General features: G+C 42.9%; 1 protein-coding gene across 1 annotated transcript in view; it reads left to right on the forward strand.

Moving 5' to 3' along the window:
- The first annotated feature begins 1867 nt into the window (after positions 1-1867).
- Positions 1868-26940, forward strand: part of LOC139570615 (uncharacterized) — a 42005-nt gene continuing 16932 nt past the window's right edge. The window contains exons 1-3 of the mRNA XM_071392626.1: positions 1868-2176; positions 3044-3179; positions 4264-4374. Of these exons, the coding sequence (XP_071248727.1) occupies positions 2065-2176; positions 3044-3179; positions 4264-4374 (359 nt within the window). The 5' untranslated portion in view covers positions 1868-2064. The remainder of the gene's footprint in view (positions 2177-3043; positions 3180-4263; positions 4375-26940) is intronic.

Below are 26940 nucleotides of genomic sequence, written 5' to 3' on the forward strand. Positions count from 1 at the left end.
TGTGCTACCTGTCCCAGACCTGCTGTTTTCAACTCTCTAGAGACAGCAGGAGCGGTAGACATACTCTGAATGATCAGCTATGAAAAGCCAACTGAAATTTACTCCTGAGGTGCTGACCTGTTGCACCCTCGACAACCACTGTGATTATTATTATTTGACCCTGCTGGTCATCTATGAACATTTGAACATCTTGGCCATGTTCTGTTATAATCTCCACCCGGCACAGCCAGAAGATGACTGGCCACCCCTCATAGCCTGGATCCATTCTTCTTCCTTGGCCTTTCTAGGGAGTCTTTCCTAGCCACTGTGCTTCTACACCTGCATTGCTTGCTGTTTGGGGTTTTAGGCTGGATTTCTGTGCAGCACTTTGAGATATCAGCTGATGTAAGAAGGGCTTTATGAATACATTTGATTTGATCTCCACCCCGCTGATCCTCAACACTGGGGCCCCACAAGGGTGCGTCCTCAGCCCTCTCCTGTACTCCCTGTTCACCCATGACTGCTTGATCATGCACGCTTCCAACTCAATAATCAAATCAAATCAAATGTATTTATATAGCCCTTCTTACATCAGCTGATATCTCAAAGTGCACAAAGTGTACAGAAACCCAGCCTAAAACCTCAAACAGCAAGCAATGCAGGTGAAGAAGCAAGTTTGCAGACGACACTACAGTGTTAGGCATGACTACCAACAACGACGAGACGGCCTACAGGGAGGAGGTGAGGGCCCTCGGAGTGTGTTGTCAGGAAAATAACCTTTCACTTAATGTCAACAAAACAAAGGAGATGATCGTGGACTTCAGGAAACAGCAGAGGGAGCACCCCGCCATCGCTCATCCATATATTTATATGTACATATTCTTATTCACCCCTTTACATTTGTGTGTATAAGTTAGTTGTTGTGAATTTGTTAGATTACTTGTTAGATATTACTGCATTGTCGGAACTAGAAGCACAAGCATTTCACTACACTCCCATTAACATCTGCTAACTATGTGTATGTGACCAATAAAATTTGATTTGATTCAAACTGGGCAGTTAAATTCTCATAAACTATGTCTTTCACAGTTTTAAACGTGTTCAGGGTTTTAAATAGATAGGCAAGTCATGTATAGGTATATTTACCATAATAAATGCCTTCTATTTGTTTGCCTGAAGTGTCAATCAACCGATACGTTCCTAAACGTTGGTCTTATTGTATCAACAAAAACTTCATAGGAGGAGCTTTAAACCAATAAACGTATATTATCCCCTACATTTTGCCACTGACTTACCGCTGAACAGTAAATTGAGCAAGTGGTTATTAAACATTGCCAACCTACTGTCTTTATTCTGAGTTTATGATTTCAATGACACCATATTCTTGTGTTCATTTTCAGGCCGCTCCAGACCAAAGCGTTGGAATGTTGACACAATATTGATACAATGTTACTCAGCGTTGAGTGAGGCTATAACAGTCCCGTGTCTTGATGTAGGCGTTTATCCGACTGGCAACGTTTGCAGCCACAGCCAGCAACATTAAGTTATGTTTAAATGGCGCATTCAATGGAAGACAATTCATTTTTAATGTTTCAGTTTCACGGGTATAATCGGCGAGTCCATACTGTCAAGTTACCACAGCCACACAGTCATAATTGGCTATAGTAAAAATTAAAACAGAAATGTGCCTTTTTGGTCTTAATTTAAGGTTAGTGTTATGCATAGGATTAGCAGTGTGGTTAGGTTTTAAATCATATTTTAAGAAGATACATTGTAGAAATAGGCGGTGTTTATGACTTTTCTGCTGTGGTAACTAGTGACGATCCCATGTTGAGATTACGAAAATGCAGAGCCAGGTCACATGTGTCTCTATCCAATCAGATTCCCTAGGCGGAGTCTGTCAAGCTTACTGCAGTACAATCGTTTTTCACAAAAAAAAATATCCAGCTACTTAGTCGCGTAGGATCTCTGTTAAATGAATGTGTAATTGTTGTTACAATGTATCGTCTCTGTATGGATATTTTGTTTACATTGACAGAGTAATAGTCAGGCGGCACAGGGTCGATCGTATGCAGTATTCGCATAATGCTTCCAATGCCTAGTGTCGATGGGGACATTTTTGACTGTGTTCAACGAGGGAACGTTGAACATTGTGCACATATCATTCAACATGATCGATCTATCCTCAAAGAGAAAGGTAAGGCTTACCTATGCATGTTTGGAGTATGCATTAGCCTATATAATTTACTGCACACACATTTGGGGAATGGATTCTATTTTTCAACTAGCCTAGCTACCCGACTGTAGCCTATTCTAATGTCACTTCCGGGAAAGGTGCTTACCATACCATTATTCTCGGGAATTTGTTATTACTTTCTGTAGTTAAATGCTGAATAAAAAGGATGTCAGTAAAGATGTCTGTCGTCAGATCTTTACCATTAGAATGTCTTACCCAGTCACTTTGTTGCATCAAATATGCATGAGTAAATTGCTTTGGTACCAGCAGCAGATAATGGTTTATGTATTGTTTTATAACCAATCTAGCTATCTTAAAACTACTGGCCATAGTAGGCCTAGTTTTAATTCTGTCAAGTTTTAAAAATAGCAAGTTTCAGAGTCCAATCACAGTTCCAGAATGCATCAACACCAGCTTTTCAAGATGACAGCTGAAAGCTGACTGCTGATGTCTCCTGTTGTGATTTTGTCATGTTGTCAGAGAGAGAGATACCTTAACCTGTCTGTGTTTTATCAGTGATCTGAGATGGGTAGTTGTTCAGTCTATTCTCTCAGACACTTACAGCTCCTGACAGTAGTAAAGAGACAATAGTAGGCCTACTGCTCTTTGGGTGGTTAGGGAGTGACACTATCTCAAAGTAATGGAATAAATGTGATCATTTACAGTCATAGTACTTGAAGCATCTTTAAACACCAACATTTATTTTACTGTGAGATGTTCAATATCTTCTCTAAAGTTCTTCAGTCAAGACTGTCTCCTTTTAACAGCGAAACACAGGCTTTTCATGCTGATGAGACTTGTCATGTGTGTATGTGTTTGTGTGTGTAGGTTGGGGTGGTTTTAGTCCTCTCCACTTTGCGTCCCTCCATGGTAACCGTGCCATGGTTGACATGTTGCTAAGCAACGGAGCTGACCCCAACCTGACCTGTGATGCAGGAATGACGGCCTTCCATTTCGCCTGCAGGTCAGTAACACTGATTGGACTGGGTAGGCCCCACTATCCACTCCTATTAAATCTGTGGAAAGGGACTAGGGGAAGAGCGTTGGGCCCCTGTAGGGCTGTGACGGACATGGAATTTTGGGTGAAGGTAATTGGCTAGCCAAATGACTGCGGTCACGGTAATGACCGTTCAATTATCAAAAAAATAAATGAAGACGTATTTTCTCATAGAATGAATAGAACTGGTGTCCCCATTCAAGTCAATGATGGCGTAATGGGTGGACAGGTGGCCATTGCGAGTGTACCCATAGGAGAAAAGCAGGAAGTTAAAGTAGGAAGTAAAAGCAGAACATTTACCAATCAATATTTGCTTTGATTTGTTGATTTAACTCAACTGACATTACAAAAAATACATTCCATTGCATGAGCCACATCATCATTTGAATGAACATTCTACATTACTATGGAAATTATTGCATCACAACACCAGGCAGCAATTGCGAGTGTACCCATGAGTTTACCAGTCAAATTACCGGGGTTAAAGGTTCCAAGCCTGTTCTGTTCATTCTATTTCTATGTGTGCTGCTGCTGCAGGGAGTGGGGCGTTGCCTAGGAAACCAAATACTCGTTTGCTACAACACCTTGCTTGTTTCAGCAAGGAGCAACAACGTTTCATCACGTTGTTAAGAGTCCATGTTACAGCAGAAACGGACTCAACCGCACGAACGCCCGGCTGTTCGTTCCACACAAAAAAAACTGGTTATGATGGTTATTTTATTTTCATGACGGTCTTCATCCGTAACCGTTGGTTATATGGTAATTGTGTCAGCCCAAGGCACCTGGAGCAGAAATGCCGCTCTCTCCTAGAAATGCCCCTCTCTTCTTCTCTCTGAAGTGTGCACTCCTACAGTCCCCCTCATGGATGTAAATGGAGAGGACTGGTGTAAGAAATATGGTTGAACCTCCCTCCAGCCTGTACTTACATCAATCCAATGCTTTTAAATGCTTGAGGGGGAGTGACTGAGTATACACTTCAGGGAGAAATGTAATTGGACTACTAATTAATGCTATTAATATATTATTGATGGTAATGTATCTGTCTCTCTAGGCATGGTAATGTATACGTGATGCGCCAGATGATGCAGCATGGAGCTGACCTGCGCATGGTAGACCATCAGGGCAAAACTGCCCTACACCATGGAGTATGTGGAGGGAACATGTAAATGCACGCACACACACACACACGCACACACACACACACACACACACACACACACACACACACACACACACACACACACACACACACACACACACACACACACACACACACACACACACACACACACACACACACACACACACACACATAAACAGACATTAACACACACACATAAACAGACATTAACACACACACATAGCTGCATAATGTTATATATTATATTATATATCAACTTCATCCCAAGACGACAGATTTTAAATCTCCATCATTAAAATGTTTTGTTTGTTGTTTAACTTTTTATGCATTTTAAAATTCTTTGAAAAGCACTATACAAGTAAAAAATATATGTGTGTATATATACTGAACCAAAATTTAAATGCAACATGCAACAATTTTAAAGATTTTACTGAGTTACCGTTCATATAAGGAAATCATTACATTTAAATAAATTCATTAGGTCCTAATCTATGGGTTACACATGACTGGGCACGGGTGCAGGCATGGATGGGCCATGGGTGACCAGGCCCACCCACAGGGGAGCCAGGACCAGCCACAAACGGGCTTTATTACAGACAGAAATACTCCTCAGCAAACCCCCTCCCTCCCCTCAGACGATCCCACAGGTGAAGAAGCCGGATGTGGAGGTCCTGGGGTGGCGTGTTTACACGTGGTCTGTGGTTGTGAGGCCGTTTGGACGCACTGCCAAATCTTCTAAAATGACGGAATAATCAATTCAATTCGGAACAATGAACAATCAATTCTCTGGCAACAGCTCAGGTGGACAGTCCTGCAGTCCCTCAAAACTTGAGACATCTGTGGCATGGTGTTGTGTGACAAAATGGCACATTTTAGAGTTGCCTTTTATTGTCCCCAACACAAGGTGCACCTGTGTAACAACCATTCTGTTTTATCAGCTTTTTGATATGCCACACCTGTCACATGGATGGATCTTCTTAGGAAAGAGAAATGCTCACCAACAGGGATGTGAACAAATTTGTGAACAAAATTCTAAGAGAAATAAGCTTTTTGTGCATATGGCAAATTTCTGTGATCTTTTATTTGAGCTCATGAAACATTGGAATAACACTTTACATGTTGCGTTTATAGACAGTGCATTCAGAAAGTATTCAGACCCCTTGACTTTTTCCACATTTTGTTACGTTACAGCCTTATTCTAAAATGGATTAAATAAAAAATTCCCTAATCAATCTACACACAATACCCAATAATGACAAAGCGAAAACAGGTTTTTAGAAATGTTTGCAAATTAAAAGAATTATACAGAAATGTACATAAGTATTCAGACCCTTTGCTATGAGGCTCGAAATTGAGCTCCGGTGCATTCTGTTTCCATTGATCATCCTTGAGATTTTTCTACAACTTGGAGTCCACCTGTGGTAAATTTCAATTGATTGGACATGATTTGGAAAGGCACACACCTGTCTGTAAAAGGCACATGACAGCCTGCTTGGAGTTTGCCAAAAGGCACCTAAAGGACTCTCAGACCATAAGAATCAAGATTCTCTGGTCTAATGAAACCAAGATTGAACTATTTGGCCTGAATACCAAGTGTCACGTCTGGAGGAAACCTTGCACCATCCCAACAGTGAAGTATGGTGGTGGCAGCATCATGCTGTGAGGATGTTTTTCAGCAGCAGGGACTGGGAGACTAGTCAAGATTGAGGGAAAGATGTACGGAGCAAAGTATAAAGAGATCCTTGATGAAAACCTTCTCCGAGTGCTCGGGACCTCAGACTGGGGCGAAGGTTCACCTTCCAACTGGACAACACACAGCCAGCACACAGCCAAGACAACGCAGGAGTGGCTTCGGGACAAGTTTCTGCATGTCCTTGAGTGGCCCAGCCAGAGATTTGAACCCGATCAAACATCTCTGGAGAGACCTGAAAATAGCTGTGCAGTGACGCTCCCCATCCAACCTGACAGAGCTTGAGAGGGTCTACAGAGAAGAATGGGAGAAACTCCCCAAATACAGGTGTGCCAAGCTTGTAGCGTCATACAGAATACAACTTGAGGCTGTAATCACTGCCAAAGGTGCTTCAACAAAGTACTGAGTAAAGGGTCTGAATACTTATGTAAATGTAAGTAAATGTAAAAATGTTTATTTTTAATACATTTGCAAACATTTCTAAAACCTGTTTGTGACTCGTTTCAGGAACCTAGGCTTTTTGTTGGAGGGGAGGGGGGGGGGGGGGTAGAAACGCTTTCTGTAATAGGCACATGAAAGTTCACATAAGTAACAAACTTGTATGCCATCTGTAAATACGAATACAATTGTTAAATTATGAGCCTAGTTGGTTTAGCCACAGAAAAAGCCAGCAACCTTCCCGCTAGCCATGATTTTCTGAGATAAGGAGTGGGCTGGACATGCTGATAGATGAGTTTGGATTGGTCTGCCATGTAGCTTGCTTCTGTCTATTTGAGCTGGTCAGTATGTGTAGGTAAACTAAGGGCAACCATGGCATCCGTGACAGAGAGGGAGACGCGTCCATCCATGCATACAGATAATCTAGCTACAGTGGTTCTTCCTTTAAAGGTTACGAGCTTGTGCCACGCCGTTAGTGGTAGATGGTGGTATTCTGTCATTACACCACACTATCACAAGGGGGAGTTAGAAAACTGATCTGTCGGTAGTCTAAACTGTGGCAATTAATGGAGCCGTTTTCAGTCTAAGAGTCTCTTCTCTGGTACTAGAGTCCTGCATCAGGCAACAATAACAAAAACTGTCGGTGGTCCTGGAGTTAAGAGAGAACTTGGGTAAATACAATGTGGAATTTAACTTGATACTTGGACTGACGATTTCTGAAAAATAGCCACGGTGGGCTTTTGGTTTCTCTCCCTCTAAAAACAGAAATGAATAATTCTAAATAAGAAACTGGCTTTATTTACAAATTAGTAAGAATGTCTCAGCCCATGTTCAAGAATGGTCTTTTTCCTTTATTCAGATTACAATCGCTCACATTCGGTTATTTGAAACAAAATCCTCTCCAAAAGATTTATATTTTTTAAACAAGCTATAGAAAGTTGGTGCAATTTCAGTAAAAAAATTAAAATAAAAAAGTAAGAACTTGTTTGCCCTGCATTAAAGACCAAAATTGTTTAAAGAAAATTGTGATGACTACAAATATATACCAGTTTAATTTAAGGACCAAAAAATTGACAGCTGTGCCATATAGATTGCAAAATAGTTGGGGAGAGATTTTCGATGTACCGATTCCATGGCACATGGTTTATGAATTGACACGCAATTTTCCGTTTATTATAACCTACTGCAGGCCTAAACCTATGGGTTTAACCTTCTGAATTAATTATTATATTGAAGATAGAAGGCGGGAAATGAGGCGTTGAAGATGGCGAGGAACAAGATGGCGACACAATCCATGCCAGGCACACCTGTAAGCTCTGGAACTCCACCTCCTGTTTGTGGACTCTGCATGAAAATACCTGTCTATTTGTGGAAAAATCACCCTGATTTAACATATTTAGTCATTCCATGATGGGTTATTAGCAGGACAATAGACTCTTCATACATCGATTTATTTAGAAAATGGTAATTTAATAGCCCGGCTACTGTAGGTGTGAAAATCCCCCAACTGCAATGTATTACATTCAACTACATTTTAGTTGCACTTTCCCCCAGCTCCACGACCACGGGTAAAACCTTTCTGAGATGATCAATGTATTTGTTGTATCGTCAATTTCTCAAGCCAAAACGTCTTGATGGCCTTCACCAGTTCATCTTTGCTTGTTGGCTTGGCAGAGTTACGGATGAATGTTTTCAGTAGATTTTTAGATATATTGTAGGCTTACCGTAGGCGACATGAGTCTCACTAGTGTTGAGTAATGTGTTGTAGGTCTTTTATTTATTTGTTTATTTATTTTTATTTTACCTTTATTTTACTACATAAAGGTCTACTTACTCTGCTGGCGTCTTGACCCAGTTTATTCCCTCATTTGCAATGCAAACCTGGGCGGCAGTATGTTTTGGGTCATTGTCTGTATTTGGAGAATAAAAAAACACATTTAGCCTAACAGTCAAAATTAGGTACAATAATAGAAATAGAAATGTAAATAGGCCTAAACGTAACAAAATATTGCTGTAATCCTACCTTGAAAGAAACGATGTGTACCCAGAAACACCTCTCTGACGTAGGGTCCAGCGTATTTCTTGATGATTTCTTCCTCAAAGAAATCTCGAGCCATGATACCTGAAAAAGGAGGCAACAGTGAATTATTGTGGAGCACATAGCAGTCCGTGAGGTGTAGGCTACAGTATTTTGTGTACCTTTGGCTTTGTAAATAGATAAACTTACCATCAAAAATCAAATATGGGCCTGGTCCCTTGCGAGAAATTGACTGGCAGCTTCATTAAATAGTACCCGCAAAACACCAGTCTCAACGTCAACAGTGAGAGGCGACTCTGGGATGCTGGCCTTCTAGGCAGAGTTCCTCTGTCCAGTGTCTGTGTTCTTTTGCCCATCTTATTCTTTTCTTTTTATTGACCAGTCTGAGATATGGCTTTTTCTTTGCAACTCTGCCTAGAAGGCCAGCATCCCAGAGTCACCTCTTCACTGTTGACGTTGAGACTGGTGTTTTGCGGGTACTATTTAATGAAGCTGCCAGTTGAGGACTTGTGCGGCGTCTGTTTCTCAAACTAGACACTCTAATGTACTTGTCCTCTTGCTCAGTTGTGCACCGGGGCCTCCCACTCCTCTTTCTATTCTGGTTAGAGCCAGTTTGCGCTGTTCTGTGAAGGGAGTAGTACACAGCGTTGTACGAGATCTTCAGTTTCTTGGCAATTTCTCGCTTGGAATAGCCTTAATTTCTCATAACAAGAATAGACTGACAAGTTTCAGAAAAAATATATTTGTTTCTGGCCATTTGGAGCTTGTAATCGAACTGACAAATGCTGATGCTCCAGATACTCAACTAGTCTAAAGAAGGCCAGTTGTATTGGTATTTTAATTAGAACAACAGTTTTCAGCTGTGCAAACATAATTGCAAAAGGGTTTTCTAATGATCAATTAGCCTTTTAAAATGATACATTTGGATTAGCTAACACAATGTGCCATTGGAACACAGGAGTGATGGTTGCTGATAATGGGCTTCTGTACGCCTATGTAGATATTCCATAAAAAATGTCCTGCTACAATAGTCATTTACAACATTAACAATGTCTACACTGTATTTCTAATCAATTTGATGTTATTTTAATGGACAAAACATGTGCTTTTCTTTCAAAAACAAGGACATTTCTAACTGACCCCAAACTTTTGAACGGTGGTGTGTGTGATATATAAAATGTCTTTACCAAGCCTTTCCATAAGTCCACGCAGTTTCTTCAACTGTCTTCTGACTGTGATTAGAGCGATGGTGACATTGTGCCGTGATGCCAGTAGATTCCAGATGGCCTTTGCCGATCGCTCATCATCTTCATCCATCAGGGAGTCGATCGCTTGAAATGGAAATGGAATACAATGTAAAAATGTGCAGCAGACAGTAAAGACCAGCAATAGATTTATTTTAGCATTATTTTTTAGCATTATTAGGCCTACGGTACAGTATTGTAGCCTACTGTACCTGACCATTTTCCTGGGATTTCTCGTTTGGCATAACACAGGAATCTGATGATAGTGTTTGTGAATATCACTGTCCGTGACCAAGTCTAACACTATTTTTGAAATGTCTCCGGTAGATTTTCCATTCCTCCTGAAAGCCCTAATCTGATCACTTATAAATGAATAGAGAGCCTGGGCATGGTGCTACAGTATCTTGTTACATTAGAAATTACTTTATCAATCGGAACCTTTATCAAGTGGTAGGGGAAAAAGTAAGGAACTTGTCTGTCGGCCCTGCATTAAAGACCAAAATTGGTTAAAGATAATTGTGATAAATAAAAATATACAGTGAGGGAAAAAAGTATTTGATCCCCTGCTGATTTTGTACGTTTGCCCACTGACAAAGAAATTATCAGTCTATAATTTTAATGGTAGGTTTATTTGAACAGTGAGAGACAGAATAACAACAAAAATATCCAGAAAAATGCATGTCAAAAATGTTATAAATTGATTTGCATTTTAATGAGGGAAATAAGTATTTGACCCCTTCTCAATCAAAAAAGATTTCTGGCTCCCAGGTGTCTTTCATACAGGTAACGAACGGAGATTAGGAGCACACTCTTAAAGGGAGTGCTCCTAATCTCAGTTTCTTACCTGTATAAAATATACCTGTCCACAGAAGCAATCAATCAATCAAATTCCAAACTCTCCACCATGGCCAAGACCAAAGAGCTCTCCAAGGATGTCAGGGACAAGATTGTAGACCTACACAAGGCTGGAATGGGCTACAAGACCATCGCCAAGCAGCTTGGTGAGAAGGTGACAACAGTTTCTGTGATTATTCGCAAATGGAAGAAACACAAAAGAACTGTCAATCTCCCTCAGCCTGGGGCTCCATGCAAGATCTCACCTCGTGGAGTTGCAATGATCATGAGAACGGTGAGGAACCAGCCCAGAACTACACAGGAGGATCTTGTCAATGATCTCAAGGCAGCTGGGACCATAGTCATCAAGAAAACAATTGGTAACACACTATGCCGTGAAGGACTGAAATCCTGCAGCGCCCGCAAGGTCCCCCTGCTCAAGAAAGCACATATACATGCCCGTCTGAAGTTTGCCAATGAACATCTGAATGATTCAGAGGACAACTGGGTGAACGTGTTGTGGTCAGATGAGACCAAAATTGAGTTATTTGGCATCAACCCAACTTGCCGTGTTTGGAGGAGGAGGAATGCTGCCTATGACCCCAAGAAACCATCCCCACCGTCAAACATGGAGGTGGAAACATTATGCTTTGGGGGTGTTTTTCTGCTAAAGGGACAGGACAACTTCACCGCATCAAAGGGACGATGGACGGGGCCATGTACCGTCAAATCTTGGGTGAAAACCTCCTTCCCTCAGCCAGGGTATTGAAAATGGGTCGTGGATGGGTATTCCAGCATGACAATGACCCAAAACACACGGCCAAGGCAACAAAGGAGTGGCTCAAGAAGAAGCACATTAAGGTCCTGGAGTGGCCTAGCCAGTCTCCAGACCTTAATCCCATAGAAAATCTGTGGAGAGAGCTGAAGGTTCGAGTTGCCAAACGTCAGCCTCGAAACCTTAATGACTTGAAGAAGATCTGCAAAGAGGAGTGGGACAAAATCCCTCCTGAGATGTGTGCAAACCTGGTGGCCAACTACAAGAAAAGTCTGACCTCTGTGATTGCCAACAAGGGTTTTGCCACCAAGTACTAAGTCATGTTTTGCAGAGGGGTCAAATACTTATTTCCCTCATTAAAATGCAAATCAATTCATAACATTTTTGACATGCGTTTTTCTGGATTTTTTTGTTGATATTCTGTCTCTCACTGTTCAAATAAACCTACCATTAAAATTATAGACTGATCATTTCTTTGTCAGTGGGCAAACGTACAAAATCAGCAGGGGATCAAATACTTTTTTCCCTCACTGTATGCCAGTTTCATTTAATTAAGGACCAAAAAATTGACAGCAGTGCCATATAGATTGCAAAATAGTTGGGAAGAGATTTTCGATGTAAGGATTCCATGGCACATGGTTTATGAATTGACACGCAATTTTCTGTTCCTCCTGAAAGCCCTAATATTAAAAGCAATCAAATGCATTATCTCTGTCGCCCACACACACTTTTAAACATTTGGATAAGAAAGCATTTAAAGGCTGACATTAGTTGATTTTAATACTTCTGACAGTGAAAATTCTAACTCCACCCATAACTTTTGGACTTTTAAACATTCCCAGAAAGCATGGATTATTATATCCTACTGCAGGCCTAAAACCTACGGGTGCAAACGTTTCCATGATGGTTATTAGCAGGATAATAGACTCTTCAACCTTTACAAAAGGATAGCTTGGGCTAGGTGTGAAAAATAAAAATCCCCCTACTTAATGTACTGTAATGTACTCTAAAGTTTTTTGTATTCCTAACTACAAACATCATGCAACCACAAAATGTTGGGTAAAGCATATACTGTACAGTATTTCTTCATCAACATCTTTATGCTTTCGTTAATAAAATAATGATACAAATACTCTTTCAAAATGCAGATGTTTATTTCAACTATAGCAGGACCATAGACTCTTGCTGAGTTTAGGGACTTTAAATATATTAATGATCCATAATGAATTACTATGGGAATAAATATCACTGAATGACATAGCATGGGGACTGGTCTTGATAAATCAATCATGGGCCTATTTATATAATGAATATGAATTCGGAGGGCAGAAATTAGGAAATATTAAGGCATTAGACCTCTCACTAAGGCGTCAATCATACAGAAGTTATACTTAAATTGAAATGTCTTACAGAGCCTTTCCATAAGTCCATTCCAATTTCTTCAACTGTCTTCTGACTGTGATTAGAATGATGTTGATGTGATCCCAGTAGATTCCAGATTGCCTTTGCCGATCGCTCATCATCTTCAACCATCAGTGAGTCGATGGCTTGAATAGTCTCGCTAGAAATGGAATACCACGGTAGATGCTGTGTTTTTGGTTGATGGCCAATATAAAAAATTGTCAAATGCATTTGTGAATTAAATCACTTTATTGTTGAATCGTCCCACCGTCCAATAGCCAGGGAAAATACAGCGCGCCATATTCAAATAAAATGATATAAAAATCAAACTTTCATTAAATCACACATGTAAGATACCAAATTAAAGCTACACTCGTTGTGAATCCAGCCAACATGTCCGATTTCAAAAAGGCTTTTCGGTGAAAGCAATAGATGCTATTATCTGATGATAGCACAACAGTAAACAAAGGGAATAGCATATTTCAACACTGCAAGCACGACACAAAACGTAGAAATAAAATATAAATCATGCCTTACCTTTGACAAAATTATTTTGTTGGCACTCCAATATGTCCCATAAACATCACCAATGGTCCTTTTGTTCGATTAATTCCGTCGATATATATCCAAAATGTCAATTTATTTGGACCGTTTCATCCAGAAAAACACAGCTTCCAACTTTCGCCACTTCACTACAAAATACATGTAAACTTTACCAAAACATTTCAAACTACTTTTGTAATACAACGTTAGGTATTTTTAAACGTTAATAATCGATCAATTTGAAGACGGGATGATCTGTGTTCAATACAAAAAGAAAACAAACTGACGCAACTTTTTTCATAACGTGCCTCTCTCAAAAAATGTACTTCATGTGACCCTCATTTACGATAGCCCTACTTCTTCATTACACAAAGGAATAACCTCAACCGATTTCCAAGGACTGGTGACATCCAGTGGAAGCGGTAGGAACTGCAAGCAAGTCCATTAGAAATCTGGTGTCTCTAAGAAAACTCATTGAAAAGACAGTGACATCAAAAAAAAAAAAAAATCTGAATGGTTTGTCCTCAGGGTTTTGCCTGCTACATAAGTTATGTTATTCTCACAGACACAAACAGTTTTAGAAACTTCAGAGTGTTTTCTATCCAAGTCTACTAATAATATGCATATCTTATATTCTGGGGATGAGTAGCAGACAGTTGAATTTTGGCATGCTATTTATCCGAAAGTGAAAATGCTGCCCCCTGCCCTCAAGAAGTTAAGGCTCCTTTCTCTTCTCTGTGCTAGAGTTCTTTTAAGAATAAAGTAGGCTAATCAAGGCAACAAATTGTTACTTACTGGAACACGCAAAGTCCTCCAATTGTTATAATAGGATTGAAGCAACAGCCTACCCGCGTGTGGCCAACTATTTCAGCACTGTTTTGCGCTGCTCTGAGACAAGAATGGGGACTGGTCTTGATAAATCTATTTTTATTGATTGATTTTTATTTTCACTGAATCTCAGTTAGTAGCCTACTCCCGACCAGTTACGTTGTACAGCGCCAACTTTTGAAAGCCAGTCACTGTTTCCCCCCCCCCCCCCCCCCCCCCGTGTTAAAAAAACTTTTTCTCTTTCTTATTCTCCTATTTTCTAGCTAATCAAAGGTACTGTAGTTGCCCAGATACTTCCCACCTTTCCCTCAGCTACACATCAATGGCTCTTCCTATAACGTCTGCCTCCATCTAATCCTTGTTTAGTGTTACATCTAACAAACAGCGCCGGATTCAGAATCATTTTTTGTTTTTCTTGGAATGGATACACCATAATGTTAATCAAATTAATTAAGCTACATTTCTTAAAATCAATCCCATATACTATGTTCTTACAAAAAAAAGGTTTTAAATTCTCTAGTACAGCCAATATTAAAAACAGTCAAACGTTACTCAAAGATATCCTCTGGTGGTCAAACTAGCACTAACTAGCATTAATGGCAACAATGGCTGACACTTAAATAACGTGCCATAGAATTTTGCGGCAGCCCGCAAGCTGTGCTGCAGTAGGACGCAACTTTTAAAAGAAGAACCACTGTAGCTGCATTTTCAGATATTACACGTTTCTAATTTTGTCAGTCATTTTCATTTAAAGTTAAAGTGTACTAACATTAGCTGGCTGGCTCGCTAGCTAACGTTACATGTATGATCTGTGTAGTAATATTATTCGTATCTCAGCCATTTGCTTTGCTAGTTATAGCCTAATGTTAGCTAGCTAACATTAAACCTGGTTCATGAGCTACCTGCAGATTCATGCAGGGTAGTAACGTCATGAGTTGGGATTATGGTTCATTGTTTAGCTAGCTAGTAACATGTCTTAACAAAAGACTCCACTATGCAATAACCATTTCAATAGAATGTTCATGATGTCACTGGGACAACTGTTGATAATAAATTCTCTCTGGCTATCTACTCCAATTTCGGGGGCACTCTCGTCTGAGTGTGCCAGAGCGCAGAATAACTGATGAAAAAGCGTAATTAAATTGTTGCCAGCAGCACAGTTGCAGTCACCAACACCCTGGATAACATAAAACAGCCTAACCAGCTCTGCTAGGGCGAATAAAATGGTCAGAGTGAGCTGTTCTCTCATTTGTGTCTGGAAGTAGCTAGCCAACGTTAGCCAGTTAGCTTGGGTGCTTGACTGCTGTTATTAGTACAGAATGCTCAGATCAACCCTACTCCTCGACCAGAGCGTCCAGTGTGCGCTCTGAATGCTCCGAGAGCGAAACGCTCTGAATTGACGAACTGATAATCTGACAACGCTCTGAGTTTACGGACGGGGCTGAAGCTTAAGAGGGCGTGAACGATGCTGAATGGGTGTAGACAAAGAAGAGCTCTCCAGTAGGTGTACCAAAATATTCAAAGGCCATTTTCTCAAAAGTCAGTTTTATCAAGTTTCAAAGTATAATTACTTTCCCATTGTTCCTCAAATGTAGTGAATGATATACCATTTTCTAGCTCGGAGTCTCTACTTTTATCCAATGTAAGAAACACAATTTCAAATGTTGTTACATAAGACCGATTTGAGCGGGTCGGTCACATTTTTGCTTTGCCATTATGGTGTATTGTGTGTAGATTGATGAGGGGGGAAATATATTTCATCCATTTTAGAATAAGGCAGAAATGTAACAAAATGTGGAAAAAGTCAAGGGGTCTGAATACTTTCCAAATGCACTGTATTTGTTCAGTATACTGTATATATGTAGTGCATAAGCGACATGATGTCATTAGATATGATTTTCATGAGCTATAAACATAAAGAGTCACACACTAATACATATTTATTTATATATAAATACAGTCGCAAGAAAAAGAATGTGAACCCTTTGGAATTACCTGGATTTCTGCATAAATTGGTCATAAGATTTGATCTGATCTTCATCTCAGTCACAACAATACACAAACACAAACACAATTATACATTTTAATGCCTTTATTGAACACACCATGTAAATATTCACAGTGCAGGGTGAGAAAAGTATGTGAACCCTTGGATTTAATAACTGGTTGACCCTCCTTTAGCAGAACCTCAACCAAACGTTTTCTGTAGTTGCGGATCAGACCTGCACAATGGTCAGGGGGAATTTTGGACCATTCCTCTTTATAAAACTGTTTCAGTTCAGCAATATTTTTGGGATGTCTGGGGTGAACCGCTCTCTTGAGGTCATACCACATCATCTAAATCGGGTTGAGGTCAGGACTCTGACTGGGCCACTCCAGAAGGCGTATTTTCTTCTGTTGAAGCCATTCTGTTGTTAATTTACTTCAGTGTTTTGGCTCGTTTTCCTGTTGCATCACCCAACTTCTGTTGAGCTTCAATTGGCGGACAGATATCCTTACATTCTCCTGCAAAATGTCTTGATGAACTTCGGAATTCATTTTTCCGTCAATGATAGCAAGCTGTCCAGGCCCTGAGGCAGCATAGCAGCCGCAACCATGATAATCCCTCCACCATACTTTACAGTTGGAATGAGGTTTTGATATTGGTGTGCAGTGTCTTTTCTCCTCACATAGTTTTGTGTGTTCCTTCCAAACAACTCAACTTTAGTTTAATCTGTCCACAGAATATTTTGCCAGTAGCGCTGTGGAACATCCAGGTGCTCTTTTGCGAACTTCAGACGTGCAGCAATGTTTCTTTTGGACAGCAGTGGCTTCGTCTGTGGTCTCCTCCCATGGAACACCATTATTCTTTAGTGTTTTATGTATTGTAGACTCATCAACAGAGATGTTAGCATGTTCCAGAGATTTCTGTAAATCTTTAGCTGACACTCCAGGATTCTTCTTAACCTCATTGAGCATTCTGCTCTGTGCTCTTGCAGTCTCTCCATTTATAGACCATTTGTCTTACCGTGGACTGATGAACATCAAGGCTTTTAGAGATACTTTTGTAACCCTTTCCAGCTTTATGTCAACAATTCTTAATTTTAGGTCTTCTGAGACCTATTTTGTTCGAGGTGTGGTTCACATCAGGCACTGCTTGTTGTGAATAGCAAACTCAAATTTTGCGAGTTTTTTTAATAGTGCAGAGCAACTTTAACCAACATCTCCAATCTCGTCTCATTGAATGGACTCCAGGTTAGCTGACTCCTACTCCAATTAGCTTTTGGAAAAGTCATTAGCCAAGGGGTACACATACTTTTTCTAACCTACACTGTGAATGTTTAAATTATGTATTCAATATAGACATGAAAAATACAATAATTTGTGTGTTATTAGTTTAAGCACACTGTGTTTGTCTATTGTTGTGACTTAGATGAAGATCAGATCACATTTTATGACCAATTTATGCAGAAATCCAGGTCATTCCAAAGGGTTCACATACATACTGTATAGTACCAGTCAAAAGTTTGGACACACTTACTCATTCAAGGGTTTTTCTTTATTTTCACTATTTTCTACATTGTAAATTAATAGTGAATACATCAACACTTTGAAATAACACATGGAGTCATGTAGTAACCAAAAAGTGTTAATCAAATCAAAATATATTTTAGATTTTAGATTCTTCAAAGTAGCCACCCTTTGCCTTGGTGACAGCTTTGAACACTCTTGGCATTCTCTCATCCAGCTTCACCTGGAATGCTTTTCTAACAGTCTTGAAGGAGTTCCCACATATGCTGAGCACTTGTTGGCTGCTTTTCCTTCCCTCTGTGGTCCAACTCATCCCAAACCATTTCAATTGGGTTGAGTTCGGGTGATTGTGGAGGCCAGGTCATCTGATGTAACACTCCATCACTCTGCTTCTTGGTCATATACCCCTTACACAGCATGGAGGTGTGTTGGTTCATTGTCCTGTTGAAAAACAAATGATAGTCCAACTAGGCCCAAACCAGTTGGGATGGCGTATCACTGCACAATACTGTGGTAGCCATGCTGGTTAAGTGTGCCTTAAATTCTAAATAAATCACAGACAGTGTCACCAGCAATGTACCATCACACCTACTCCTCCATGCTTCATGGTGGGAACTTCAAATGCAGAGATAATCAGTTCACCTACAGTGGTTCCTCCTTTAAAAGTTGCGAGCTTACATCGCGGGACTTAGAGGTACCCAGTGTCACTGCTTCATTGCTCCAGACCACTGCAAGGGGGAGTTAGAGCACTCATTATGCATTTGGGTCCTGTCATGACTTCCGCCGAAGTCGGCCCCTCTCCTTGTTCGGGTGGCGTTCGGCGGTCGACGTCACCGACTTTCTAGTCACCACGATCCATGTTTCATTTTCGTTTTGTTTTGTCTGTATTACACACACCTGGTTTCAATTCCCATATCATCCCATATCATCCTTATTTAACCCTCTGGCATACCTGTCTGTTCTGTCCATTATTGTTGGTGTCTTAGTGGTTCGTGTATGTGTTATTCTGTCTGTAATTTCCTTATTGGAATATTGCTTGCCTTTTTTGTGAGTAAACTCAGTTGTTTTGCTCAAACCTGTGTTCTGCGCCTGACTCCGCTACATCTCTGCACCCAATCGTTGACAGAATCACGGACCATTCAAATGGAGTCAGCAGGTGCAGCCAGCCCTTCTCTCCCAGTAGAGGAGCGCGTCCAGCAGCACGCGACCATGTTACAAAGTCTCGGGACAGCCATGAATCACGTGCTGCAAACAATGGACAGATGGGAGAGAGGAGGCTTTCCTGTAAATCCAACAACATCACCTCCGCCCGCACCTCAACCTACACCGATGTCCACCCCTCCGTCGTCAGGACCCAGTGGGATTCGGCTCTCGCTCCCGGGAGCGTATGACGGAACAGCTGCCGGGTGCTAGGGGTTCCTACTCCAGCTGGAGCTCTACCTTGCAGCTGTTCAGCCGGCCCCTTCGGGATGCGAGAGAGTGAGCGCCCTCATCTTCTGCCTGACTGGAAAAGCCCTGGACTGGGTCAACGCCATCTGGGGAAGGGAAGGCCCGACTCTGGATGACTACGAGGACGTCTCCAGCTGCTTCCGGGCAGTTTTTGATCATCCACCTGGAGGGAGAGCGGCGGGAGAGTGATTTTTCCATCTGAGAGGGGATGAGGAGCGCCCAAGAGTTCGCACTGGACTTCAGAACTCTGGCCGCTGGTGCGGGATGGAATGAGCAGGCCCTGATCGACCACTACAGGTGTAGTTTACGAGAGGACGTTCGTAGGGAGCTAGCCTGCAGGGACACCACTCACAACCTGGACCAGCTGGTGGACTTGTCTATCCGGCTGGATAACCTGTTGGCTTCCCGCGGACGTCCGGATCTGGGTCCGTCCGTTCCATCCCCCAGCACCTTGGATCCAACACCGATGGAGTTGGGAGGGGCTGCTATGAGGGGGGACCATTCCCTGCACCAGCTGTGGCCGCAGAGACCACACTGCTGGTCGGTGCTGGGGTGGTTCTCCAGGAAGTCGAGGTAGCAGGCGGAGCACTGGTGGGTCATCCCAGGTGAGTAGGCACACAACTCACCCAGAGCCCCCTGTTGCACACATGTGGCTACCTATAGAATTTCCAGAGTTTTCCCCGCATTCCCAGCATAAGGCGCTAGTAGATTCAGGCGCAGCTGGGAACTTTATTGACCGCTCCTTGGCACATAGATTAGGGATTCCAATTGTTCCTGTTGATGTTCCCTTCCCTGTACATGCCTTAGATAGTCGTCCTTTGGGGTCGGGGCTAATTAGGGAGGTCACAGCTCCCATTACTAACGCAGGGGGGTCACGAGGAGAGAATTAGTCTCTTCCTGATCGACTCTCCTGCGTTTCCTGTTGTGTTGGGCCTTCCCTGGTTGGCCTCTCGTGATCCTACTATTTTGTGGCAACAGAGGGCTCTCAAGGGATGGTCCTGTCAGTGTTCAGGGAGGTGTGTAGGTGTTTCCTTAGGTGCCACTACGGTGGAAAGTCCAATCCAGGTTTCCACCATGCACATTCCCCCCGAATATGCCGATTTGGCACTCACCTGACTCAATTACCACCCCATCGACAGGGGGATTGTGCGATAAATCTCCTGGTAGGCGCTGCACTTCCCAGGAGTCACGTGTATCCTCTGTCACAGGAGGAGATGGCGGCTATGGAAACATATGTCACCGAATCTCTGGGACAGGGATACATTCGGCCTTCCACTTCACCTGTCTCCTCGAGTTTCTTTTTTGTGAAGAAGAAGGATGGAGGTTTACGCTCGTGTATTGATTATCGAGGTTTAAATCAGATTACGGTAAAATACAGTTACCCGCAACCTCTCATCGCCAGTATGACAGAGTCATTGCACGGGCCGCGCTTCTTCACAAAATTGGACCTCAGGAGCGCTTACAAACTGGTGCGTATCCGGGGAGGAGATGAGTGGAAGACGGCATTTAGCACCACTTCTGGGCACTATGAGTACCTCGTCATGCCATATGGGTTAATGAATGCTCCATCAGTCTTCCAATCCTTTGTGGATGAGATTTTCAGGGACCTGCACGGGCAGGGCGTGGTGGTGTATATAGATGACATTCTAATATACTCCGCTACCCGCGCCGAGCATGTGTCCCTTGTGCGCAGGGTGCTTGGTCGACAGTTGGAGCATGACCTATACGTCAAGGCAGAGAAATGTCTGTTCTTCCAACAGTCCGTCTCCTTGGTAGGGTACCGCTTTTCCGCGTCAGGGGTGGAGAATGACCGCATTTCAGCCATGCGTAATTGGCCGACTCCAACCACGGTAAAGGAGGTGCAGCGGTTCTTAGGGTTTGCCAACTACTACCGGAGGTTTATCCGGGGCTTTGGTCAGGTACCGGCTCCCATTACCTCCTTGCTGAAGGGGGGGTGCGACTGCAGTGGTCAGCTGGGGCGGACAGGGCTTTTGGTCACCTGAAGGCTCTGTTTACCTCGGCTCCCGTACTGGCTCATCCTGATCCCTCCTTGGCATTCATAGTAGAGGTGGACGCGTCCGAGGCTGGGATAGGACCTGTGCTGTCTCAGCGCTCGGGTACGCCACCGAAGCTCCGCCCCTGTGCTTTCTATTCGAAGAAGCTCAGCCCGGCGGAGCGAAACTATGATGTGGGGGACCGGGAGCTGTTGGCTGTTGTCAAGGCTCTGAAGGCATGGAGGCATTGGCTTGAGGGGGCTAAACACCCTTTCCTCATTTTGACTGACCACCGCAATCTGGAGTACATCTGGGCGGCGAGGAGAATGAACCCTCGCCAGGCAAGGTGGGCCATGTTTTTCACCTGCTTTGTTTTCACCCTATCCTACAAACCAGGTTCCCAGAACGTTAAGGCAGACGCACTGTCCCGGCTGTATGATACAGAGGAGTGGTCCACGGATCCCACTCCCATAATTCCACCTTCTTGCCTGGTGGCACCGGTGGTATGGGAGGTGGACGCGGACATCGAGCGGGCGTCACGTGCAGAGCCCACTCCCCCTCAGTGTCCAGTTGGGTGTTCCGTTTGATGTCCGCCATCGTTTGATCTGTTGGGCTCACACGTCATCCTTGCATCGGTCGGACGGTGCGCTGCCTTGCTGGGAAGTACTGGTGGCCCACTTTAGCTAAGGACGTGAGGGTTTATGTTTCCTCCTGTTCGGTATGCGCACAGTGCAAGGCACCTAGACATCTGCCCAGAGGGAAATTACAACCCCTTCCCGTTCCACAACGACCGTGGTCACACCTATCGGTGGATTTCGTGACGGATCTTCCCCCGTCGCGCGGTAACACCACAATCCTGGTCGTTGTGGATCGGTTTTCTAAGTCCTGCCGTCTCCTTCCTTTGCCCGGTCTCCCTACGGCTCTACAAACTGCAGAGGCCCTGTTCACCCACGTATTCCGGCACTACAGGGTGCCTGAGGATATAGTTTCTGATCGGGGTCCCCAATTCACGTCTAGAGTCTGGGGTGCGTTTATGGAACGCCTGGGGGTCTCAGTCAGCCTTACCTCAGGTTTCCACCCCGAGAGTAACGGGCAGGTGGAGAGAGTCAACCAGGATGTGGGTAGGTTTCTGCGGTCCTATTGCCAGGACCGGCCGGGGGAGTGAGCGGTTTTCATCCCCTGGTCAGAGATGGCCCAAAACTCCCTCCGCCACTCCTCTACCAACCTATCACCGTTTCAGTGTGTGCTGGTCCTGGCCCCATGGCATCAGAGCCAGATCGAGGCTCCTGCAGTGGATGAATGGTTTCGGCACTCGGAGGAGACATGGAACGCTGCCAATGTGCGGCTACAACGGGCCGTCAGGTGGCAAAAGGCGAGTGCCGACCGCCACCGCAGTGAGGCCCCGGTGTATGCACCGGGGGACCGGGTCTGGCTCTCGACCCGAAACCTGCCCCTTCACCTGGGGGCAGCCGGAAGCTGGGTCCGCGGTTTGTGGGGCCATTTAAAGTCCTGAGGAGACTGAACGAGGTCTGTTATAGGTTACAACTCCCCCCTGATTATCGTATTAACCCCTCGTTCCATGTGTCTCTCCTCGGGCCGGAGGTGGCTGGTCCGCTCCAGCAGTCTGAGGTGCGGGAGGTTCCTCCGCCCTCTCTGGACATCGAGGGGGTCCCGGCGTATACCGTACGAGCCATCATGGACTCAAGGCGTTGGCGAGGGGCCTTCAGTACCTCGTGGAGTGGAAGGGGTACGGCCCGGAGGAGAGATGCTGGGTACCGGTGGAGGACATCCTAGATGCTTCATTGCTACAGGAGTTTCACCGTCTCCACCCGGATCGCCCTGCGTCCCGTCGTCCCCGAGGCCGGTGTCGGCGCGCTGCTAGAGCCGCGCATGAAGGGGGGTACTGTCACAACTCCCGCCGAAGTCGGCCCCTCTCGTTGTTCGGGTGGCGTTCGGCGGTCAACGTCACCGGCTTTCTAGTCACCACCGATCCATGTTTCATTTTCGTTTTGTTTTGTCTGTATTACACACACCTGGTTTCAATTCCCATATCATGTTCCTTATTTAACCCTCTGGCATACCTTTCTGTTCTGTCCGTGATTGTTGGTGTCTTAGTGGTTCGTGTAGGTGTTATTCTGTCTGTATTTTCCTTATTGGAATATTGCGAGTAAACTCAGTTGTTTTGCTCAAACCTGTGTCCTGCGCCTGACTCCGCTACATCTCTGCACCCAATCGTTGACAGGTCCCAAGGTTTTTATATGACCAATCACATCGAGTGGTTCCAATGACGAATTTGACGCGAGCCACCCATCCCTGGTGATGTTCTTCAGCAAAGATGGCTGACAAAACATTACGGTGGAAGCTAATTTAAGGAATTATAACGTCATAACGAGTCAAGCAAAAAATTTACAATTGAGAGGAATATGTTATTTAATGTAGAGACAAACGATTGTGCATATTTTTTTGTTGTCATAAAGTTGGCTATTTATCAAGTTTTTTCAGTCATTTCCAATACCAGGTGTATCAAACTCCATTCTGTGAATGGTGCTGTGTCTGCATGTATGTATTATAATTATACACTTCAACAGTGTTTACCACTCCTGCTACTGGGACATCAATGATTACATATTGTATCTAGGAACATGATTTAAGTAAAGGCTGATTTACAATTCATATATACAGAATAAAAACATCCTGCCAGCACGCCCACAAGCAAGCCACTCCAGAGGAGAATGACACGTGGATGAGAGCAGGAACGAGATGGAAGTAACAATCCAGGCTATTTGCTCTGAGACTGGCATAATCATGTAATGAAACAAGCAGGGAGCAGGTTTCGAACCCTCAACATTCTGGCCCGAAGTCCAGCAGGCTATCCACTGTGCCCAAATGTATTAATTGGGGTTGGGGACGATTGTGGCTAAAGACACTTTAGCAATTGGAGTCTTAAACATGTGGAAAGGGAAAAACTAATAATAATATTTTTTTCACAAATGTAGCAGGATGGGCTATTAGCTGAACAATAGACTATTCAACCTTTACTAAAGAATTGTTAATAACCGGGCTAGGTGTGAAACCCCCCCCCCCCCCCCCCCAACTTGCAACAAAAAATTTGTATCTATCTTTCCGCATCTACCTACACACATCTACATACACACGGTTAATGTTCTGGAAAAAAATACAAATAAATGTGTGTGTGTGTAAATTCAGTTGAAGTCAGAAGTTTACATACACCTTAGCCAAATACATTTAAACTCACTTTTTCACAATTCTTGACATTTAATCCTAGTAAAAAGACCCTGTCTTAGGTCAGTTATTATCACCACTTTATTATAAGAATGCAAAATGTCAGAATAATAGTAGAGAGAATGATTTATTTCAGCTTTTATTTCTTTCATCACATTCCCAGTGGGTCAGAAGTTTACATACACTCAATTAGTATTTGGTAGCATTGCCTTTAAATGGTTTAACTTGGGTAAAACGTTTCGGGTAGCCTTCCACAAGCTTCCCACAATAAGTTGGGTGAATTTTGGCCCATTCCTCCTGACAGAGCTGGTGTAACTGAGTCAGGTTTGTAGGCCTCCTTGCTCGCACACACTTTTTCAGTTCTGCCCACACATTTTCTATGGGATTGAGGTCAGGACTTTGTAATGGCCACTCCAGTACCTTGACTTTGTTGTCCTTAGGCCATTTTGCCACAACTTTGGAAGTATGCTTGGGGTCATTGTCCATTTGGAAGACCCATTTGCGACCAAGCTTTAACTTCCTGACTGATGTTGCTTCAATATATCCACATAATTTTCCTGTCTCATGATGCCATCTATTTTGTGAAGTGCACCAGTACCTCCTGCAGCAAAGCACCCCCACAACATGATGCTGCCACCCCCATGCTTCACGGTTGGGATGGTGTTCTTCGGCTTGCAAGTCTCCCTCTTTTTCCTCCAAACATAACGATGGTCATTATGGCCAAACAGTTCTATTTTTATTTAATCAGACCAGAGGACATTTCTCCAAAAAGTACGATTTTTGTCCCCATGTGCAGTTCCAAACCGTAGTCTGGCTTTTTTATGGCGGGTTTGGAGCAGTGGCTTCTTCCTTGCTGAGCGGCCTTTCAGGTTATGTCGATATAGGACTCGTTTTACTGTGGATATAGATACTTTTGTACCTGTTTCCTCCAGCATCTTCACAAGGTCCTTTGCTGTTGTTCTGGGATTGATTTGCACTTTTCGCACCAAAGTACGTTCATCTCTAGGAGGCAGAATGCGTCTCCTTCCTGAGCAGTATGACGGCTGCGTGGTCCCATGGTGTTTATACTTGCGTACTATTGTTTGTACAGATGAAAATGCTACCTTCAAGCATTTGGAAATTGCTCCCAAGGATGAACCAGACTTGTGGAGGTCTACAATTTTTTTTTCTTCTGTGGTCTTGGCTGAGATCTTTTGATTTTCCCATGAAGTCAAGCAAAGAGGCACTGAGTTTGAAGGTAGGCCTTAAAATACATCCACAGGTATACCTCCAAATGACTCAAATGATGTCAATTAGCCTATCAGAAGCTTCTAAAGCCAAGACATCATTTTCTGGAATTTTCCAAGCTGTTTAAAGGCACAGTCAACTTAGTGTATGTAAACTTCTGACCCACTGGAATTGTCATACAATGAATTATAAGTCAAATAATGTAATGTCTTTAAACATTTTTGGGGAAAATTACTTGTGTTATGCACAAAGTAGATGTCCTAACCGACTTGCCAAAACTATAGTTTGTTAACAAGAAATTAGTGAAGTGTTTGAAAAACGAGTTTTAATGACCCCAACCTCAGTGTATGTTAAAACGTATTTGGGATAGGGGGCAGCATTTTCACGTCCGGATGAAAAGCGTGTCCAAAGTAAACTGCCTGCTACTCAGGCCCAGAAGCTAAGATATGCATATTATTAGTAGATTTGGATGGAAAACACTCTGAAGTTTCTAGAACTGTTTGAATCATGTCTGTGAGTATAACAGAACTTATTTGGCAGGCGAAACCCTGAGGACAAACCATTCAGACTTTTTTTTTTTAGGTCACTCTTTTCAATGGGTTTTCATTGGGTACCCAGATTCCTAAGGGACTTTCTTGCAGTTCCTTTCGCTTCCACTGGATGTCAACAGTCTTTAGAAATTGGTTGAGGTTTTTCCTTTTGAGAATTAAGAAGTAGCACTGTTCAGAACAAGGGTAGAGAGAAGTGTACTCTTTGATAGAGGCGCGTGACCTGAAAAGCACGCTACACTTTGTTTTCCTCTGGTATTGAACACAGTTAGTCCCGTCTTAAATTTTAGCTATTATTTACGTAAAAAAATACCTAAAGTTGTATTAGGAAAGTAGTTTGAAATGTTTGGACAAAGCTTACAGGTAACTTATGAGAAATTTTGTAGTCATGTTGCCCGAGTTGAAACCGGTGTGTTTCTGGATCAAACGCGCCAAATAAATGGACATTTTGGATATATTTCGACGGAATTAATCGAACAAAAGGACCAATTGTGATGTTTATGGGGCATATTGGAGTGCCAACAGAAGAAGCTCGTCAAAGGTAAGGCATTAAATATATCTTTATTTCTGCGTTTTTTGTCGCGCCTGGAGGGTTGAAATATGATTGACTGTGTTTGTTTGCTGGTGTGCTGTCCTCAGATAATAGCATCGTTTGCTTTCGCCGTAAAGCCTTTTTGAAATCTGACACGTTGGCTGGATTCACAACAAGTGTAGCTTTAATTTGGTGTATTACATGTGTGATTTCAAGAAAGTTAAATTTTTATAGTAATTTATTTGAATTTGGCGCTCTGCATTTTCAATGCTGGAGGTCATTTTGCAGGGCTC

Source organism: Salvelinus alpinus, chromosome 3 (assembly GCF_045679555.1).
Source record: "Salvelinus alpinus chromosome 3, SLU_Salpinus.1, whole genome shotgun sequence".
NCBI classification, from domain to species: domain Eukaryota; kingdom Metazoa; phylum Chordata; class Actinopteri; order Salmoniformes; family Salmonidae; genus Salvelinus; species Salvelinus alpinus.